This window comes from Rhinoraja longicauda, chromosome 25, assembly GCF_053455715.1.
Source record: "Rhinoraja longicauda isolate Sanriku21f chromosome 25, sRhiLon1.1, whole genome shotgun sequence".
NCBI classification, from domain to species: Eukaryota; Metazoa; Chordata; class Chondrichthyes; order Rajiformes; family Arhynchobatidae; genus Rhinoraja; species Rhinoraja longicauda.
The window spans coordinates 20,971,213-20,992,157 of record NC_135977.1 but is presented as its reverse complement, the minus strand read 5'-3'; the positions used below and the strand labels follow the sequence as shown (position 1 = coordinate 20,992,157).

Below are 20,945 nucleotides of genomic sequence, written 5' to 3'. Positions count from 1 at the left end.
GTAGTTTTATTGAAATCGGTGTTATATTTTTAACGTTATTCACATTTTTAAGTTTAAAAGGAGGGGAGGGGGAGGGGAGGAGGGAAGGAGGGGGAAGGGGGGAGTGGGAGAGAAGGGGGAGGGGAGGGGGCGGTTGAGGAGAGAGGGGAGCGGGGGAGGGGAGGGTGCTGCACCAATGCAGGAGAGGTTTGGGCCAACGGGTCCACTTGGTCTAGTTTTTCTATAAACCTATTATTAAAATAGGTGACCTTTGTAGTAGAGAAATGAAACTTTTAAAAGCAAAACTAGTTTTAGCTAGGATTGATAATTGTTCCATGGTTTCCAATGAATTGTGAAAGAAAACCTTGCATTGAAGTGAACGCTTACGAGTCTTTTTCCCAGGGAAGAGGATTCTAAAACCAGAGGAGAGAGGCTTCAGGTGAGAGGGGAGATAATTAAGAGGGACTTCAGGTTCAACTTTTTCACTTGGACATTTGGACAGGTGTATGGATAGGAAGGGTTTCGAGGGCTGTGGGCCAAATGAAGGCAAATGGGACTAGCCCAATGTGCCAACTTAGTCAGCATGGATACGGTGGGCAGAAGGACCCGTGTCCATTGTCAGAGGGAGGCTAAACACAAATTGGAGGAATAGCATCCCCTATTACGCTTGGGCAGCTTACAGCCCAGTGGTATGAATATTGATTTCTCTCACTTCAGGTCGCCCTGGCATTCCCTCTCTCTCTCTCTATCCCTCCCCCACCCAAGTCGCACTAGCTTCTCATTTTCACCCTACAATCAGCACAGTTTCCTTTACCATCGTTTTTTACATATCTTTCATTCATTGTTCTTTATCTCTCCATATCCACATCTATATCTCTCGTTTCCATTATCCCTAACCAGTCTGAAGGTCTTGACCCATTCCTTCCCTCCAGAGATGCTGCCTGTCCCGCTGAGTTACTCCAACTTTTTGTGTCTATCTTCGACCTGTGTCCATGCTGTACAGCTACTTGACTCTATAATTGAAACCAATACCATAGTTAAATGTGAAATAAGGAATTGCAGATGATGTTGGTGAATCATGAAGTTGGAATTCAGGTTTTAACTTTAGCTGTTGAAGCAGATGCAATTAGAACTTTAAAGGACTTTTGAGCAAAGATATGGATAGGAAATGTTTAGAGGGCTATGAGCCAGATGCAGGCATATGGGACAACCCAATATGCCAATTTGTTGGGCATGGACAAGATGGGCCGAAGGGCCTGTTTCCATGCTGTACAGCTCTATGACTCCGAGTTGCGGGAAAACAGCCTAAAGGATTCTTTCCTTTCCTCTCCAGGATCAGGCCAATGTTCTGATGTGCCCCAGTTCAAGGCTGGATGCAACGTTGGTTGCTAAGGACCGGGAGGTTATCAGGCTGCTAAAAGAGATTCAACATCTGCAGGCTGCCTTCCATGACCTTCAGGAGAGTTCAGCAAATCAGATCGCAGAGTTGGAGCAGCAGCTAGCACTGAAGACGGAATCTGTGGAGGTGTTTGAGAGTGACGACTTTCATGTAGTCTTTGTGACATACATCGATCAGCCAAAACATTATGACCTGATGAGCCAAAACAGTATGACCACCTGCCTAATATGCTGTTGGTCCTCCGTGTGCAGCCCCATACGCAGCAGGGTGTGATGCACTGTGCATTGTGACACATTCCTCCCCTGACCACCATTAAATTTTTCTGTGACTTGTGCCACAGTAGACCTTCTGTCGGTTCGGACCAGATGGGATAGCCTTCGTTGCCCTCGCGCATCGATGAGCCTTGGGCGCCCAACACCCTGTCGCCGGTTTGTGATTTGTCCCTCCTCGGACCACTGTCGGTGGGTACTCACCACTGCTGACCGGGAGCACCCCACAAGCCTTGCCGTTTCAGAGTTGCTCTGACCCAGTTGTCTGGCCATAACAATTTGGCCCTTGTCAAAGTCACTCAGGTCTTTACTCCTGCCCATTTCTCCTGCATCCAACACATCAACTTCAAGAACTGACTGTTCACTTACTGCCTAATATATCCCACCCCTTGACAGGTGCCATTGTAACAAGATAACCAATGTTATTCACTTCGCCTGTCAGTGGTCATAATGTTTTGGCTGATTGGTGTAAATTAAGTTCTAAATAAGTAGCCAGGCAATATCTTGTCACCAGCCTCACTCACTCTGATGAACTAGTCATCCATCGGATCCTTTTTTGGCCTCAGTGATATTCACCAGTGTATTGGAGACACAAGAAACTGCAGATGCTGGAATCTTCAGCAAAACAAAGTGCTGGAGGAACTCAGTGGGTCAGGCAGCATCTGTGGAGAGAATGGACTGCTGACGTTTCAGGTCCAATTACTTCTCTTGACCCGAAACATCGCCTATCCATTCAATGGTTCAATGGTGCTTTATTTGTCACTAGACCAAGTGGACCCGTTGGGCCCAAACATCTCCTGCATTGGTGCAGCACCCTGTCCTCCCCCACTCCCCTCTCTCCTCAACCCCCCTCTCCCTTCTCCCCCACTCCCCCCTCCCTCCCTCCTCCCCTCCCCCTCCCATCCTTTTAAACTTTAAAATATGAATAACTTAAAAAATATAAGACCGATTTCAATAAAACTACTTGCATTATCACTAAAGTGACAATGGTGAGTAAGGTGGGCCTAAAATTGTCACGCTATCGTGTACCGTTTTGGCTGAGGTTCAGTCACAAACAAGATAACAAACGAGAGTTTTAGTATATAGATGTGCAACTGCACCGTGAGATTATTTTAACATATTTACACATGCAGGCACCACCATGTTTTGGCGCCATTTCCAGAGTCTAGTCCGCCCGCACGCTCAATCTACTGGAGCGGTTCCCGATCCAGGTAAACTCCAGGCTCCTGCAGGACCTTTCTCCGTCATCCTCGACCGAATCGGCCTGGAAACAGACATCATTATCTTCCCAACGGCCATCTTTGTGTCCTGGGGGCATCTCCTGCAGCCAATCTTGAAGCTGCTGGAGGTATTCCCTCCACAGATGCTACCTGACCCGCTGAGATCCTCCAGCACTTCATGTTTTCCTCACCTGTGTGTTGTCAGGACATGTGAGCAGTTGTTAAATGTGATGAATCATCTCATATCATATCATCATATCATATATATACTGCCGGAAACAGGCCTTTTCGGCCCACCAAGTCCGTGCCGCCCAGCGATCCCCGTACACTAACACTATCCTACACCCACTAGTGACAATTTTTACATTTACCCAGCCAATTAACCTACATACCAGTACGTCTTCTTTTAGTTCAATCAGTGCCATCAATGTGCACAGCGCCATTTACTCATACATTTTAGAACTTGGAAAACGTTAATCTCTTGTGGGGTTTAAGAGAAACAAAGTGCTGGAGGAACTCAGCAGGTCAGGCAGCACCTGTAGAGGGACTGGAGAAGGGATTGGACCCAAAATGGCATCCGTCCATTCCCTCCACAGATGCTGCCTGACCCGCTGAGTTCCTCCAGCAATTTGTTTTTTTGCTCAATATTCTAACATGTGCAGTTTCTTGTGTCTATTTTAATCTAATTTGGTCTTGTTACTGATCAATCAGGGTGCACTTGCTTGTTTTCGTTTCACACCAGTTGTTAGGCTATGAAATTCTTTATTATGAAAATGAAAATTTTTGCTGTAAAATAACATTCCCTTCAAACCTGTCAAAGCACCGAGAGGAGTTTGCAATTGTCTGAGGTTGAAGTAAACCAACGAGTAGAGAGGTTGTCCGGCGACATGACACAGATAGCACTGTTCTGCGGCACAATGTAACTGCTTTGGAGCGGCCCAGTGGCACCACCGTGCCACTCTTCCCACATGGACTGTTTAGTTTAGTTTCTATCCTTAAACTCACAGGTATTCGCACTGTGTGCTGAATATTAGCTACTGTACAACCTGCTGACTGATAATTCTCTCCCTTCCTTCAGAATTTAGAACGGAAATTGTGTGCACAATTAAACCACGAGAAACGTAAAACCGAACTAAGGTAAGTTTTTCAATATCTGTGTGATGTCCACAAGAATAACTATATCTCTAGTTGTAAGGTTTTGAAGGTCCTAAGGGAATAATGTGACAAAATGTGTGACTAAATACGTTGCACCTCATGCAGAATGTGTGCTATGCATTTCTTATGTTCATAAGTTCTAGGAACAGTATTTGGCCCATCAAGTCTACCCTGTCATTCAATCATGGCTGATCTATCTTCCCCTCTCAACCCCATTCTTCTGCCTTCGCCCCATAACCCCAACACCCGTACTAATCTAAAATGTGAACCTCCGCCTTAAAAGATATCCCCTTCTGAACTTTCTTCATTCCTCTTCTGTCATTCAGTTTTCTGCTACATCACTAGAACATGGAACACAGAACATAGAACAGTGCAGCACTGGAACAGGCCCTTCGGCCCACAATGTATGTGCTAAACATATTGCAGAGTTAAGTCATCTCGCCTGCCTGCACATGATCCATATCTGCCCATTTCCTGCATACCCATCTAAAAGCCTCTCAGATGCCACTCTCGTATCTGCCTCCACCATCACCCCCAGCAGCATATTCCAGGCACCCACCACACAGCATGTTTAAAACAAAACTTGCCCTGCACATCCCCTTAAACTTTGCCCCTCTCTCTAAAGCTATGCCCTCTAGTCTTTTCCTGACCCTTGAATTGGAGAGCACCAGTTTACAATTGTTTAATTTTACTCAGACTTATAGTGTTCTATTTCCCTGAAACTGAAATTATGCTCGTCTCCCATTTCAAATAAATTGGTTCTATCTAACCCCGAATTACAAGCATCACAAGGTTCTTCACTCTGTGCATGTAAAATCGTCAATGTAATCTTGATATTTGTTAATGATACATATAGTAATCCATCACAAAATAAAATGCTTTGTTCCATGAATAAGTTTCATTGCTCCAAATCAGTATGTAATAAGTACTTTCAGCAGCAAACTTGCAAATGTTTCTACGCTCGTGGTGAAAAATGGATATTGGTTTATTATTGTCACTTGTAGTGAGGTCGTGAGACCTGTGCATGCTGTCCAGCCAAATCATACTGTACATGAGTACAATCGAGCCTCACAAGTGCAGCAGGTAGTGCAAAGAGAAAAACACCAGAGTGCAGAAGATAGTGTTACAGTAATATTAGCAGTACAGAGAGAACATCCACGGCCTGCAGGGAGGTAGGTTGGAAGATCGGTACGGCACCCTAGCTTACGGGAGAACAGTTCAAAGATCTGATCACAACAGGGAAGAAGCTGTTCCTGAATTTGGTGATACATGTGTTCATGCTTTTGTATCTTCTGCCCAATGGGAGAGGAGGGAAGAGGGAACGACCGAGGGGAGGAAGGTTCTTGATTATGTTGACTGCTTTCCCGAGGAAGCGTGAAGTGCAGGCGGAGTCAATGGTGGGGCGTCTGGTCTGTGTGATGGACTGGGCTATATCCACAACTCTCTGCAGTTTCTGTGGGCTTGGGCAGAGCTGCTGTAAATCCAATCTCTGGTGCATCCCAAGCCCAGATGCTTTCTCCAGTGTTTTCTCTTTGGATCCTACATCTTGAACAACAATTAAACTAAGCAAACATACCTACTGTGACCTCTTGCTGGTATTGCATGATGATGCATATGCCATGACTGCTGTATGGGTCCAATGTATTTAATTTAGTTTACTTTAGAGATACAGTGTGCAAACAGGCCCTTCGGCCATTGAGTCCACGCCAACCAGCGATCACCCGTACACTAGTTCTATCCTGCACACTAGGAAACAATTTGTATTGGCCAATTAACCTACAAACCTGCACGTCTTTGGGATGTGGGAGGAAACCGGGGCACCCGGAGAAAACCCAGTTAAAGGGACAATAGACAATAGGTGCAGAGGGCGGCCATTCGGCCCTTCGAGCCAGCACTGCCATTCAATGTGATCATGGGAGAATGTGAAAACTCCACACAGACAACACCCGGGGTCAGGATCGAACTCGGGTCTCTGGCGCTGTAAGGCAGTGACGCTAACGCTGAGCCAATATGCCATCCTGGATAGAGGGATTTAATAGAGGCAATGACAGAAAATGCCCAGAATGCTCAACAGGTCTGGCAGCATCTGTGACGAGAAAAACTGAACCAGTGTTTTAGATCGATGATTCTTCTTCAGCATTGGCAATGTTGGCTGTATTTGTTCAACACAGGAACCATTTTCCTGCTGTTTGCAGCTGGCATAACTTAACTCTGAACTGAATCATTATACCAACGGAGTTAGATCACTAGAATAGACTTTTTGGATTTTTAAGTACAGATAAACCCAAGGCTTCACTTTGATTAGATTTGATCTTTGTAGTTTGTACCAGTCTAATATTCCCCTGAAAATAGATAAAAAGATCATAAGTGGTAGGAGCAGAATTAGGCCATTTGACCTATCATTTACTCCATCAATCATGGCTGATCTATCTCTGCCCCCTAACTCCATTCTCCTGCACTTCTCCCCATAACCTGTGACACCCGCACTAATCAAGAATCTATCTCTGCCTTAAATATATCCACTGACTTTGCCTCCACAGCCTTCTGTGGCAAAGAATTCCAGAGATTCACCACCCAGCCGGAGTAAAGATAGAAGGAATGGTGATGTTTGGGGTCGCGACCCTTCTTCAGACTCTTCAGTCTTGACCCAAAACATCACCCATTCCTTCTCTCCAGAGATGTTGCCTGTCCCGCTGAGTTACTCTAGCATTTTGTGTATATCTTCGGTGTAAACCAGCATCTGCAGTTCCTTCCTCCTAATACTCCCCTGCCTTGAGTGTTTGTGTTAGCTGAATGCAATATTACAAATGCCACCTGCCTACCTTTGTGAACCAAAACAATGATTTAACGCAAGTTTCAATATTTGGACGTGGGGCACATATTCCATCAGTGGGTGGTTAATAATCAGCGATGAAATCCTATCTACAGATAGTGCCCAATCTTAAAGGATATTGGTCCTTATTTCCAAATGGCTGGTGCTGTCTTCTTTTACCCCACTCTATCTGCTTCCATCTCCTTCGGTGATCTCTCCTCCACAGCTTCCAACCTTGTTGTTCCCCAGCCTGGCACTGCCTGCTTCTATCTCCCTCCCTCTCTCTCTCTCACTGTCTTTTTGTGCTCCACAATGCCCGCCTCCATCTCCTTCGGCGATGTCCCCACCTCAGCCTCCAACCTCATCGTTCCCCGGCTGCCCACTTCCATCTCCTCCCCTCTCTCACTGTCTTCTTGTGCCTAAGCTTCCACAATGTCAGCGTAATTGCTGGCCGTCGCAACACTGCGGAACCTGCTTGCAATGTCTTACAGATAATTATAATGGTGAAAATTAATGCTGGGCATCCAGCGTTGTAGTTTTGATCTTTGTGATGCTACTTTGAAAAGCTAAGAAACGACCGTCAAATTAATTGTGAAAGATGTGGACTCGGCACTGCAGAGATCACGAACTTGCATTGTATATTCTCTTTACAGCCTTTCCAACTCTACAAACTCAGCAGCCACCAATAGTCGGGCGTCCCAGGTAACTATTCTCTTTTCTTGTGGCTTACGTCCTTTTGTTTAATTAAATGTAGCTGCAATATTAATATTGAATCATATGTCATCGTTTCACTATAATTAGCCACTCAGTAAGAAGTGCCAGAATGCATGTCCCAAAGGAACTTTTCATTGGCATTCCATTGAAATCATCTAAGCTCATTTGATGTGCAAAGTGATGACCAGATTGAAGGATAATTATTTCCTGCTGCCCAGGATAGGAAAAAAGATAACAAGGACTTTCTGCCAGGAAAAGAGATGACCCTTCCTCCTGAGAAGAGATGTTTACGAGAGAAACCAAACGCATATGCAGAAACGGGTAAGATTGCACCTCTGTTCTCAGTCTAATCTGTTCCGTATCAAATTGGATACGCATGTACAGAAGTCCAAACAGACGAAGAATCGTGCTCTTCTCCTGAACAAGTTGGACAAATGCAAGATGGGAATATTTTATGTCTTATCCCAGAGATAATTAACAAGGAGCCCTTCCCACCTGCAAACAAATAACCAGGAGTCTCTCTGGATACAGTGACATGATGAGCTATTTATTAGCCATGGACTTAAACAGCACAGAAATACCCCCCTCAACTCACTCAGTCCCCGCAGACCATAAAATACCAAATTAAGATAATCCTACTCTAATACCATCGTATTCTCCCCACTCTCCCGAAGGTGTTCTCCAGATTCCACCCCGCATCCACACAAAAGGGCACAAAGTGCTGGAGTAACTCAGCATCTCTGGAGAACATTTCCCGAGACTCTTCCGTCACCTATATGTCCTCCAGGGATGCTGCCTGACTTGCTGAGCTACTTCTGCACTTTGTGTCCTTTTGTTTATTAACCAGTACCTGGATAAAGGGAGCTTTTGATGGAAATACACAGGGTGATGTGAGAACTCAAATGGAGGACAACGCAGAGTCTTGGTTTCATACTTGACGTGCTTGCAGTGCAGAGAAAGTTTAGTTCCTGGGGTGAGGGGACTGAGTTATGAAGGAAAGTTAAGCAGGGTTTATTGGAGTAAAGATAATCTCCAGAATCTTACTGAAACATCAGTCTTATGGGAGGGATTGATAAGGTAAATACCAAGATGCTGTTTCCCCTAGTGAGGCAATCCTAAACCAGGGCCAGAGGGTCAGAATAAGGGGTCAACAATGGAAATGAGGAAGAATTTCTTCTCTCCGAGGGTTATCAGAGTTTAGAGAGAGGGCGTGGAAACAGGCCCTCTGGCCCATCGAGTTCAGAGGGCACCACCTCAGAATAAAAGGTGGTCATACCTTTAGAATGGAGATGAGTAGGCATTTATTTAGCGAGAAGGTGGTGAATCTGTGGAATTCATTGGCACAGACGGCAGTGGCAGCCAAGTCATTTGGGTATTTTTAAGATGCAGATTGATCGGCTCTTGATTAGTAAGCAAATCAAAGGTTTGAGGAGAAGGCAGGAGAATGGGATTGAGAGGGAAAGATAGATCAGCCATGATCGAATGGCGGAGCAGACTCGACGAGTCAAAAGGCCTAATTCTTCTCCTATGTCCTGTGAACATGTGGTCTTATGAGTCCACACTGACCACCGATCACCTGGTGACACTGGATCTATGTCAATCCCCATTCGCATCCACCATGACATCCAGGGCAATTTACAGAGGTCAATTAACCTCTGAAATTCACTTACCTTAAAAAGCCGTGGAGCAGAGCTACTGAATTATTCAAGACAGAGTTTGACAGCCATCTAAAGCACAAGGGTGTCAAGAAGAAGGGTCTCGACCCGAAACGTCACCCATTCCTTCTCTTCCGAGATGCTGCCTGACCTGCTGAGTTACTCCAGCATGTTGTGAATAAAAGGGTGTCAAGAGGTATGGGGATGGAGGTGGAGGCTGGTGTGAGGCCAGGATTGGATCAGCCATGATTTGAATGAGTGGTAGGGCTGTGGCTTGATGGGCCAAATGGCCTGCTCGTGTTCATTTATGTTCTTCACCATTTGTTGGTAAAGCATGCAATTATTGCCTCGGCCTTTAGAGTGACAATTGTTCATTTTTTATATTTGTTTGTAACAATATTTCCAGCCGGTGCATTATTTAACAATCTCTACACTTCATCTACACAGTGGGCATTCGCAGTATATCAGTTCCAGAGAAAAGCCTTTTTAAATCAAAATAATCTGCAAATGTAAAATAAATCAAAACCTAATTAATATAACATGGAATTTATTATTTCTAGCAGCATGATTAATGTACATGAACAGCTGTTCTGTGCATCCACCACCGAACACACTGCCATTTAAACACATTAACCAGTTGCCTATTTTTTGAGAGAGACATTTATATTCTGGTAGTTTTACCTTGAAGAAAATAAACAAATTAAGATGGTGAGGTTTCAAGTGTCCACCAGCAATAACCTCTGTCTGGGCTGATTATTTTTCAAAGCTGACTTGTATATCAAGTAGCATGGCAAAGAGTGTGTCCAGGGTTGTAGATGGATGCAGGTCTGGAATACAATTAATGCTTCAATGATGTGAGGGAATTTTTGATGTAAAGGCATTCCTCTGGGAAGTTGCTGAATCATTTAAATCCAGAACCATGTTACTTTTACACAAGTTAGTCTTTTGTCTTTCTCCCCCCCCCCACTATACATCCAAGGGATACTTTAGATTGCAGGCGGCAGAAGACCATTTAGATTCATAAAATTGGCCGTCTAGAGTTGCATCTAAATATGATATGAAGATTTTGAGGTTCGATGAAGCTCTGCTTCCGCTACATTCCTGGCAAACTTCTGAAAGACTGGAACTGTGCTTGGGTTTGTGAAGGAAATGAATAACTGCTGAGGTCGTTATTGAACCGTGATTGAAAACAAAATAGCTGCGTTCACATTCGTATCAGAATAATTGAAAACATTTTTGGAAGCAAAGTTTTTTAAAGAGACTATTTGTTCTGTAACTGGAAATGCCAACATAAATTTGCATTGATTAACATGTTGATCAGTGTTCATTTCAGTTCAAGTTGCAGTTATTTTGATTATCTGTGGATCCAATTTCAGACAAATAGACATTCTTCTGTGCTATTAATTGCAGGGCGGGCACCTAAAGGCCAAGTGGCCTGCTGTTTCCGGTGATATCTGTGCGTGGCCAACACTTGGCAGCATTTTCATCTGTGAGCACATTGCAGGGGGAGCCAATATGATGAGCGTCTAATGTTGCTTAAACAATCCCCTGGATCTGCGGGGCAACCCACAGATTGGTTGCAGAAATGTTTGACTTTTTTTTTTAACACAAGCCAGTCTTCACAGTCTTCAATCCCTGGAAATTCTGCTGCAGTCTTGAGGAAAAGGGCAAATCCAATGAAATACATGGGTTTGGCGGCATCACGGTGGAATCGAAGTATCTCCCTGTCTGATATCCACTGACTCAACGCTGTCTAGTGGTGACGAGAAGCAGGGAATGTTCTCCATTATAACTAACGTCACTTCCATCACCATCAAATTGTGTCCCACCAACGTCACCAAAGGGTGGAACAGTGGCACAGCGCTAGAGTTGCTGCCTGACAGCACCAGAGACCCAGGTTCGATCCTGACCACGGGTGCTGTCTGTGTGGAGTTTGTATGTTCTCCCTGTGACCGTGTGCGGTTTCCTCCCACATCCCAAAGACGCGCTGGTTCTGTAATTTGTCCCTAGTGTGTAGGATTGAACAAGTGTACAGGTGTGCATCAGCAGCATGTTTCAGAAATTTAGTTAAGCACAGATCTTTGTTGCCTGGACTTAAACGACACAGCATTATGCATGACATGTGCCCAAGTGTCTAACCTGCTGATGGACAATACAATACAATACAATACAATATATCTTTATTGTCATTGTACCCAGGGGTACAACGAGATTGGGAATGCAATAATTTAAGTAATTAACAGCAACCCAACGAAACGAAACAATTGTAACAGTTTTTAGACAGGGTAAAGTGCAAGTTGATCTATGCGTTGTGGCCATCCGGTTCATAGCAGCTATGGCCCTGGGGATGAAGCTGTTCCTGAGTCTGGAGGTGCGGGCGTAGAAGGCCTTGTATCGTCTGCCCGATGGAAGGAGTTCGAACAGACTGTTGCAGGGGTGTGAAGAGTCTTTGTGGATGCTGGTGGCTTTTCTGAGGCATCGTGTGTTGTAGATGCCCTCCAAGTCTGGTAGCTGTGTTCCGATGGCCCTCTGAGCTCTATGGACTACCCGCTGTAGAGCTTTCCTTTCTGCCTCCGTGCAGCTGAGGTACCACACAGGGATGCCATGCGTTAGGATGCTCTCTATGGTGCAGCGACAAGTTTCTTCACCTGAGTGTCGACACATGAAGTTCTGAATATTCCTATATCCCTGTCATTTAATTGTTCAGTTTAATTTTTGTTTAGAGATACAGCGTGGAAACTGGTCCTTCGCCTCACCGAGTCCACGCCGACCAACAGTTCCCATACACCAGCACTGTCCTACACCCTTGGGACACTTTACAATTTTACCGAAGCCAATTAATCTACAAACCTGTATGTCTTTGGAGTGTGGGAGGAATCCAGAGCACCTGGAGAAATCATAGAAACATAGAAAATAGGTGCAGGAGTAGGCCATTCGGCCCTTCGAGCCTGCACCGCCATTCAATATGATCATGGCTGATCAACCAGCTCAATACCCGTACCTGCCTTCTCTGCATACCCCCTGATCCCTTTAGCCACAAGGGCCACATGTAACTCCCTCTTAAATATAGCCAATGAACTGGCCTCAACTACCTTCTGTGGCAGAGAATTCCACAGATTCACCACTCTCTGTGTGAAGAAATGTTTTCTCATCTCGGTCCTAAAAGACTTCCCCCTTATCCTTAAGCTGTGACCCCTGGTTCTGGACTTCCCCAACATCGGGAACAATCTTCCCGCATCTAGCCTCTCCAACCCCTTAAGAATTTTATATGTTTCAATAAGATCCCCCCTCAGTCTTCTAAATTCCAGCGAGTATAAGCCTAGTCTATCCAGTCTTTCTTCATATGAAAGTCCTGCCATTCCAGGGATCAATCTGATGAACCTTCTCTGTACTCCCTCTAAGGCTAGAATGTCTTTCCTCAGATTAGGAGACCAAAACTGTACACAATACTCCAGGTGCGGTCTCACCAAGGCCCTGTACAACTGCAGCAGAACCTCCCTGCTCCTATACTCAAATCCACGTGGTCACAGGGAGAACGTACAAACTCCATACAGACAGCACCCGTAGTCGGGATCGAACCCGGGTCTCTGGCGCTGTGAGGCAGCAACTCTCCCGCTGTGCCACCCAATTGGATGCACGTGTGTGAGTGAAATTGTGCCAGTGATTGAGGTAGGTGATTTAAACCTCTCCTTGTATTCTGCAGATGAGGTGCAACCTGAAGATGGTGCCAGCAAAGCGGCTGTGAACAATGAGAAGGATGCCTCGAGTGTTGATCATGCTTCACCAGCCCCTCAGCCAGGTCCACATTGGTCAAGAGACGAGCAAGCCTCTCCAAAGGCCATCCCAACACATGCGTCAACCCAAGGACCTGAACCATCAGGAGCAGTCCCCCTCTCTCCAAACCCCTTGATCAAAGCAAGCGAGAAGCCTTCTCCAGAGCCTTCGCACCACAGGCCACTGCTGTCTCCCTTGTACTCGAAAGAAGCTGTCAATACAGTAGTTTACCCAACTGCACTCTACTCTGCCAAGGGAGCGCTAATCGTAGGGAGCAGTTCCAGTAACAGCGAAGCTGCCCCACCAAGTGACCAGTCAGAGGGCAGCGGTTCAAGTGCTGGCGATGAGGAACATGTAGAGACAGCTGACATTGCTTTTCAGGTTAAAGACCAACTCCTAAAGCACAACATTGGACAGCGAGTGTTTGGACACTATGTCCTGGGGTTATCGCAAGGATCTGTCAGTGAGATTCTTGCCAGACCTAAGCCCTGGCATAAGCTTACTGTTAAAGGGAAGGAACCTTTTATTAAGATGAAGCAGTTTTTATCTGACGAGCAAAATATCCTTGCCCTTCGAACTATTCAAGTGCGCCAGAGAGGTATGTACGTGGGCTAATGCCAGTTTACTGTCTGAATGAAACTTGGAGTAATAAGATATGAGAGTTGAAAATAAAGTGCTGGAGGAACTCAACAGGTCAGGCAGCATCTTTACTTTAGATTTTAAAAATACAGCGTGGAAACAGGCCCTTCGGCCCACCGAGTCCGCACTGACCAGTGATCACCCAATACACTAGCACTATCCTACACACTAGGGACAATTTGCAATTTTACCGAAGCCAATTAACCTACAAGCCTGTTCGTCTTTGTACTGTGGGAGGAAACTGGAGCACCCGGAGAAAACCCATGCACTCGCAGGGAGAACGTACAAACGCCGTACAGAAAAGACCCGCAGTCAATATTGAACCTGGGCCTCTTGTGTTGCAACTCTACCGCTGCACCACTGTGCTGCCCCTAGTCCTTGTGGAGGGAATGGGCGGACAACATTCCTGATGGTTTAGGAGAGATAGCTGGTAAAGGCGAGGAGGTGTTGATGGTCAGATGAGATGGGTGGGGATGGTAACCAAGGCTGGAGGAGGTGACAAGTGGAGAAGACAAAAGGGTGTGCATGGGGGAAACAGATAAAGAAGGTGGGGAGTGAAACATAGAACTAGAGGGAGAGATGGTGACCATTCAGAAGCCTGATAACAAGAGGGGAAGAAGCCTGATAACAGAGGGGAAGAATACCTGAGTCTGGTGATGTGCTCTTTCAAGCTTCCCTACCTTCTGCTCGACGGGGGCGGGGAGAAGAAGCAGTGGACAAACATGGTGATGGAAAGTGTAGGAATGAACTGCAGATGCTGCTTTATACTGAAGATAGACACAAAGTGGTGGAGTAACTCAGTGGGTCAGGCAGCATCTCTGGAGAAAAAGGATGGGTGACGTTTTGTGTCGGAATCCTTCAGTCTGAAGAAGGGTTCCGACCCAAAACATCACCAATCCTTTTTCTCCAGAGATGCTGCCTGACCCACTGAGTTACTCCAGTACTTTGTGCCTATCTTCATACTAATGGGACATTTGGTTGGTATTATTTTAAAATTAAAGTAACACCCGCATGAATGAGAAGTGACCCTCTTGTACACATAGAGAACATTGTATGTCTTACTGTTTCTGCAACTACTTGTAATCCTTCACAAAGGACTATTCAGATGGGTGTAGTTTCCAATACAAGCTGTGACTCCAGATTATATGTTTTACCAGCTCAGCTGAAATCACAGCAGCACCAGGCATTACATGTCATAATGGTGGGGAAAAGAAAACATGAAATATTTTTAAATTACCCTTTGCTAGATCATTCAGAAGTGGAAATCTTTCCAAAGATATTGTTGAGTTATAAAACTAAACTCTTGGGGGACCCTCTTCCAATCCAGCGAAGGTAGCAATTAAATTAAGCCGCGTGTTATTTTTTTTTGTCTTCTAATATACATGGGTAAAGTGCAAGGAAGAGTTTTCATGCATCTTTTGTTTTTGCAGGGAGTATAACTCCGAGGATTCGGACTCCAGAAACCGGATCAGATGATGCCATTAAAAATATCCTAGAGCAGGCAAAGAAAGAGCTTCAGACTCAGAAAACTGGTGAGTAATTGGGAAAAACACTCCAGATGTGCTTGAGTTGAGATTGTCGATGAGATCGCAGCTCTGCGGGTCCTTAATACAAAACCTCATGAAGGCAAATTAGATCTTTGTGGAGAGGTTCATCAGTTGACAGGCTGTTTAATCATTAATGTCAAACGTTTTGAGTAGCTGCGTTGAGAAGTCTAATTCAATGTCAAAATGTGTGCAGGAGGGGATATCACTGAGGCTTGGGTAATGGGGATAAAGAAATGCAAGGTGCTGCAGATGCTAGTTTACAAGCAAAGACACAAAATGCTGAAGAAACTCAGCAGGTCAAGCAAGCAACATCTCTGGAGAACATGGATTGGTGAGGTTTCAGGTTGGGACCTTTCTTCAGTCTGGGGAAGGGTCCCAACCTGAAACATCACCTATCCAGGTCCTCCAGAGATGCTGCCTGATCCGCTGAGTTGCTTCAACATTTTGTGTCTGTTCCTGGGAATAAGTTGCATCAAGGCAGCCATTTGATGTGGAGAGGACGTTTCCACTAGTGGGAGAGTCTACAGGACATAACCTCAGAATAAAAGGACGTACCTTTAGAAAGGTGATGAAGGATTTCTTTAGTCAGTGAATCTGTATAATTCATTGCTACAGACGGCTGTGGAGGCCGTCATTGGATATTTTTAAGGCTGAGATTGACAGATACTTGATTAATAATTGTGCCAGGGGTTATGGGGTTGAGGGGGAATAATAGATTTGCCATGATTGAATGGTGGAGCGGATTCAATGGGCTGAATGACCAAATTCTTCTCCAAGGATTTATGAACTTACGAAAGCAAAGTCAGCTTAGTTATTTTCACAAGGTGCATTTTTGGAGACCTTCAATAAATACTTCATTTCCAGTTCTCCTTTGCATCTTGGAAAGTGTTATTTTTAAATATTTTGTATGCACTGCTTTGAGTCACAACTTCCACCCGTATTTGGAAAAAATAAATAGTTATTGGTGCTTGAGAGCGAAAGAATGCTTTAAAAAAGCCTGACTTTCTCTTTTCCTTTTAGTTGAATCTAAAAGCTCTCCCTTGCCTGTATGCAGTGCAAGTTCCAGCAGCAGTGCTGGCTCTGATGATGCGATTCGGTCTATCTTGGAGCAGGCTCGGCGAGAGATGCAGGCCGAGCAGCAGGTTCTGCTGGAGATGGAGACCAGGAGCAGCAGCAGCAGCAGCAACAATGCATCGGCAACCCCGCATTTGGAAGATTTACCAGCCACAAGCAAAGTTCCCCTTACCCCCTCCATCAAGCAGGAGGAAGGCATTGCCACTAAAAGTTCCCAGACCCCCCTCAACGTGGTGTCACCCACTGCCTTTGTGCAGAGCATCATACGAAAGGTGAAGTCGGAGATCGGTGACGCTGGCTCGTACTTCGACCAGCATTGGGCCGCGGAGAGGAGCGTGGCTCACAGGTTGTACGCTTCGGTCTCGCCCTCGCCGTCGTCCTCCTCCTGTGGCTCGTCGGGGACGGGCGCGGTCAGGCAGTGGCGGGCAGAGCCCAGCGAGAGCAGCAAGAGCGGAGAGGAACAGCCGGCCGCCTTCGAAGCTGCCAACAAGCTCGCCGACATCAAATGCGAGGGCAGCCTGGACTCTCAGAGCACGGGACAGCTCTCGGTGTTCCCCACCTACGTCCCGCGCTCGCTCAAACCAACCGTACCTCCGCTGACTCCAGAGCAGTACGAAATGTACATGTACCGAGAAGTGGACACTCTGGAGCTGACCAGACAAGTTAAAGAGAAGCTGGCCAAAAATGGAATCTGCCAGAGAATCTTCGGTGAAAAGGTAAGAGGCCACACAAATCAATTCGCAATGAATTTCCCTGCCTCGCCAAGCTGGAAAGAGAAATATCTAGTGAAGAGGAATGGTGTGGGGATTCATGATTCCACTTTAGTCTACCGGTAGAACCGCTGCCTCACAGCGCCAGAAACTCGGGCTCAATCCTGACCTTGGGCGCTATCTGAGCGAACTTTGCATGGTCTTCTTGTGACCGCTTGGATTTTCTCTGGGTGCTCTAGTTTCCTCCCACATCCCAAAGACCTGCAGGTCTGCAAACTAATTGGCCTCTCTGTCAATTGCCTCTCGTGTGTAGGGAGTGGATGAGAGAGTGGGATAACAGAGAATTAGTGCGAACGGGTGTTCAATGTTGGTTGGCGTGAACTCGGTGGGCCAAAGGGCCTGTTTTCATGCTGCATCTGTTAACTAAACATATTCTTGTAATCGTTTTCCTCATATGTTTGTCCATCTCAGATGATGTAAGAAAATAACTGCAGATGCTGGTACAAATCGAAGGTATTTATTCACAAAATGCTGGAGTAACTCAGCAGGTCAGGCAGCATCTCAGGAGAGAAGGAATGGGTGACGTTTCGACCCGAAACGTCACCCATTCCTTCTCTCCTGAGATGCTGCCTGGCCTGCTGAGTTACTCCAGCATTTTGTGAATAAATCCATCTCAGATGATATCATCATCTAACAAAGCTGCACAAGAGCTTTGTTCAGATCACTCATAGTGCCATGCTTCAGGTTCAGTGATTACGAGACGAACACAGTGAGATTTGTGTGAGGACAGGTGGCAAACAGTTGCCGTATAAATAACGGAAGAAGGAGCTCCAGCCTCTACCACCTGCTCGCCCATTCTATAAATGGATCTTATGCCCCCCACTGAGTTTCACCTACTCCCACTAATTCCATGTCCCGCGATTCAGTTGATATCCAAATATCTCCCGTTCTCCGGTGGAATGTACTAATCCTCCTGATCCCCCACGGCCATCTTATGTAAAGAATTCCAAAGATTCAGATTGAAGGCATTTCTTGTCATCTCAATGCTGAAATGGCTCATTATTCTGAGACTGTGGTCGTTGACACCCAGGCCTGTGTCTGCCCCTTTAAGCCCAGTGGAGTCCTGGCGTTGTCCTACCCTTGAGAGTCTAGCTCCAATTTGTTGAACTCCTCAACCAGCCGCCATCTCAGGGACCACGCCGGTGAACATATGTTACATTCCCTCTATCGTAAGTATTCTTCCTTTGGCAGGGAGTTCAGCCAATACTATGTAGACAATGAGTGGCAGCAGACGCTGGAATCTGGAGCAGAAACCAAAGCGCTAGAGGAATTCAGCAGGTCAGGCAGCATCTGGGGAGGGAACGGACAGTTGATATTCTGGGTGGGGATTTGAGTCCGAAGAAGGGTCCCAACCCAAATCATCAGCTGGCCATTCCATCCCATCCCCAGATGCTGTCTGACCTACTGAGTTCCTCAAGTACTTTGTGTTTTGCATACACACTATTCCACCTGCAGTCTCACCAGAGGCCTATGTACCACATTATATATACTGTATATAATGTATAATAATACCATGCATTATAAACACTATATGTAATGTATAGTATATACCAGAATTAGGCCATTCGGCCCATCAAGTCTATTTCCGCCATTCAATCATGACTGATATATTTCTCTCTCCTAAAAAAACGTCCTTTAATTATGAGGTTACGACCTCTAGTCCTAGACCCTCCCACTAGTGGAAACATCCTCTCCACATCCAATCTATCCAAGCCTTTCACTATTCTGGATGCTTCAATGAGGTCCCCCCTCATTCTTCTGAACTCCAGCGAGTACAGGCCCAGAGCCGTCAAACGCCCATCATATGTTAACCGACTCATTCCTGGGATCATTCTTGTAAACCTCCTCTGGACCCTCTCCAGAGCCAGCGCACCCTTCCTCAGATATGGTGCCCAAAATTGCTCACAATAATTGAGCAATGTGCGGCTATGGTGAACTATGAGTGACTTGTATGAATGACTATGGAGAACTATGGTGGCAAAAATCCTGGTGCATGTAGGACCTTTGCTTCATTACATTGGGCGGTCTATATGTAGTCAATAATCAGCTGGAGTGTGAGACTCCTGGAATCACTACCTGCTAATGTCTCCTATTCTGGTTCATGTTTTCCAGCACTATTTTTTTTTCTAAACCGGAATTCCCTATCTAATTATGGGACCTTAGCTGAAGGTAACTGATTATTCCATTCCAATATCGGGTTGGAACCTGCTGAGGCATAAAGCATATTTTTCTGCGGCTATTTCTCACTGGTCTCCTCAAAACAGCAACTAATAAACTTGTCTAAACCCATCCCTTTCAGTAATCTATCTTCACTGCGATGGAAAGCATGCTCACCTGATGCAAAACGGTGAAGAACATTCATTTGTCAGGAGCTAAATGCCTATAAGTGGATTTCCTATAACAGAGGAGTAATAAGATGGGGAAGACTAAAAATCCATTTAAATGCCGCAATAAAATTCACACGGAGAAGGCATCGTCAGTCTCCTGGAAAATAATCTGTCTTGTGTAACATGCTCCCATTTCAGTAACGCTATTAACAGGCCAGGTTTGAAGGTTGGAAAATAATTTGTTTCCCTTTGTGTTTCCTCTGCGTCAGGTGCTGGGCCTTTCCCAGGGCAGTGTCAGTGATATGCTGTCCAGACCCAAGCCATGGAGTAAGCTGACTCAGAAAGGCCGTGAGCCCTTCATCCGCATGCAGCTGTGGCTTGTTGATAAGCTAGGCCAGAGCACCACATATCCTCCACAACCTGTTCAAGGTAAGGAACTTTATTTTTCTGCTCTGTGTTCCGAAACTATTATAGTAACTAAATCATTAACCAAGTACACAACACAGTGGTGCAGGACTTCAGGACCAGCTCAGGTGGAGTTTGCACGTTCCCCCTGTGACCATGTGGGTTTCCTCTGGGTGCTCCGGTTTCCTCCCACATCCCAAGGGCATGCGGCTTTGTAGGGGTTAATTGACCTCTGTAAATTGCCCCGAGTGTGTAGGGAGTGGATGAGAACTGGGTTAACACAGAACTAGTGTGAACAGGTGATCGATAGTCAGTGTGGACTTGGTGGGCCGAAGGGCCTGTTTCCATGCTGTAACTCTTAAAAAAAAAAAAAAATAGTGACATCAACAATCTTAGTCCAAGGTGACAAGTCTCAGAGTAATGGAAATAAATTCCTTACTGTAGTCGGCACATTACTTCTTATCTCATTCTTTACCATGGGGGATTTCATTTCCAATTGAAGACCCTTCAGTTTTGACCTGTAAAGTTTAACGTTGCACAGCCTGTCGAGTGTTTCCAGCATTATCCATTTTTATTAGCAATCTCCAGCAGCTGCAGTTCTTTGGATTACCTAACCTTTCCTACGTCAAGCCTCCAGAGCCCAGACTGGCTGATCCATTTAACTCCTGGGTACTTGCACCTTTAGAGATAGACTTTAGAGACACAGCATGGAAACAGGTCCTTCGGCCCACCGAGTTCGCTCTGATCAGCGATCACCCTGTACGCTCGCACTATCCTACACACAAGGGACAGTTTATAATTTTATTACTAAAGCCAGTGAACCTACAAACCTGCAGGTCTTTGGAGTGTGGGAGGAAACCGGAGCACCCGGAGAAAACCCACGTGGTCCAGGGATAATGTACAAACTCCGTACAGACGGCACCAAAGTCAGGATTGAACCTGGGTCTCTGGTGCTGTAAGGCAGTAACTCTAACGCTACGCCACTGTGCCGACCGGCTCTGATCTCGCGTTGCCCTTTGCAGTGGTGATACTGTACCAACCTGCAAACCAAGATCAGGGGTGCCTTGGACGTTGGCAGTTATATGGAATGGATATTGACTGGGAAGATCCAATTTCTACCACCCCATCCCCATTGCTCCCAAGTACCCAAATGCTGGTGTCCCTGAAATTCTGGGAGTGTTGGGAGGTTTAGTGCCAAAGTAAGAT

General features: G+C 45.7%; 1 protein-coding gene across 5 annotated transcripts in view; it reads left to right on the top strand.

Annotated features, from left to right (window-relative positions):
• Positions 1–20,945, top strand: part of cux2b (cut-like homeobox 2b) — a 280,485-nt gene that overhangs the window by 246,384 nt on the left and 13,156 nt on the right. For 4 of the 5 annotated variants that reach the window (XM_078421595.1, XM_078421594.1, XM_078421596.1 and 1 more), the window contains 8 exons: positions 1,313–1,504; positions 3,946–4,004; positions 7,488–7,536; positions 7,767–7,869; positions 12,907–13,575; positions 15,047–15,148; positions 16,184–16,953; positions 19,604–19,763. In XM_078421595.1, coding sequence (XP_078277721.1) covers positions 1,313–1,504; positions 3,946–4,004; positions 7,488–7,536; positions 7,767–7,869; positions 12,907–13,575; positions 15,047–15,148; positions 16,184–16,953; positions 19,604–19,763 — 2,104 coding nt within the window. The remainder of the gene's footprint in view (positions 1–1,312; positions 1,505–3,945; positions 4,005–7,487; positions 7,537–7,766; positions 7,870–12,906; positions 13,576–15,046; positions 15,149–16,183; positions 16,954–19,603; positions 19,764–20,945) is intronic. The other variant, XM_078421597.1, reaches the window with a different exon arrangement.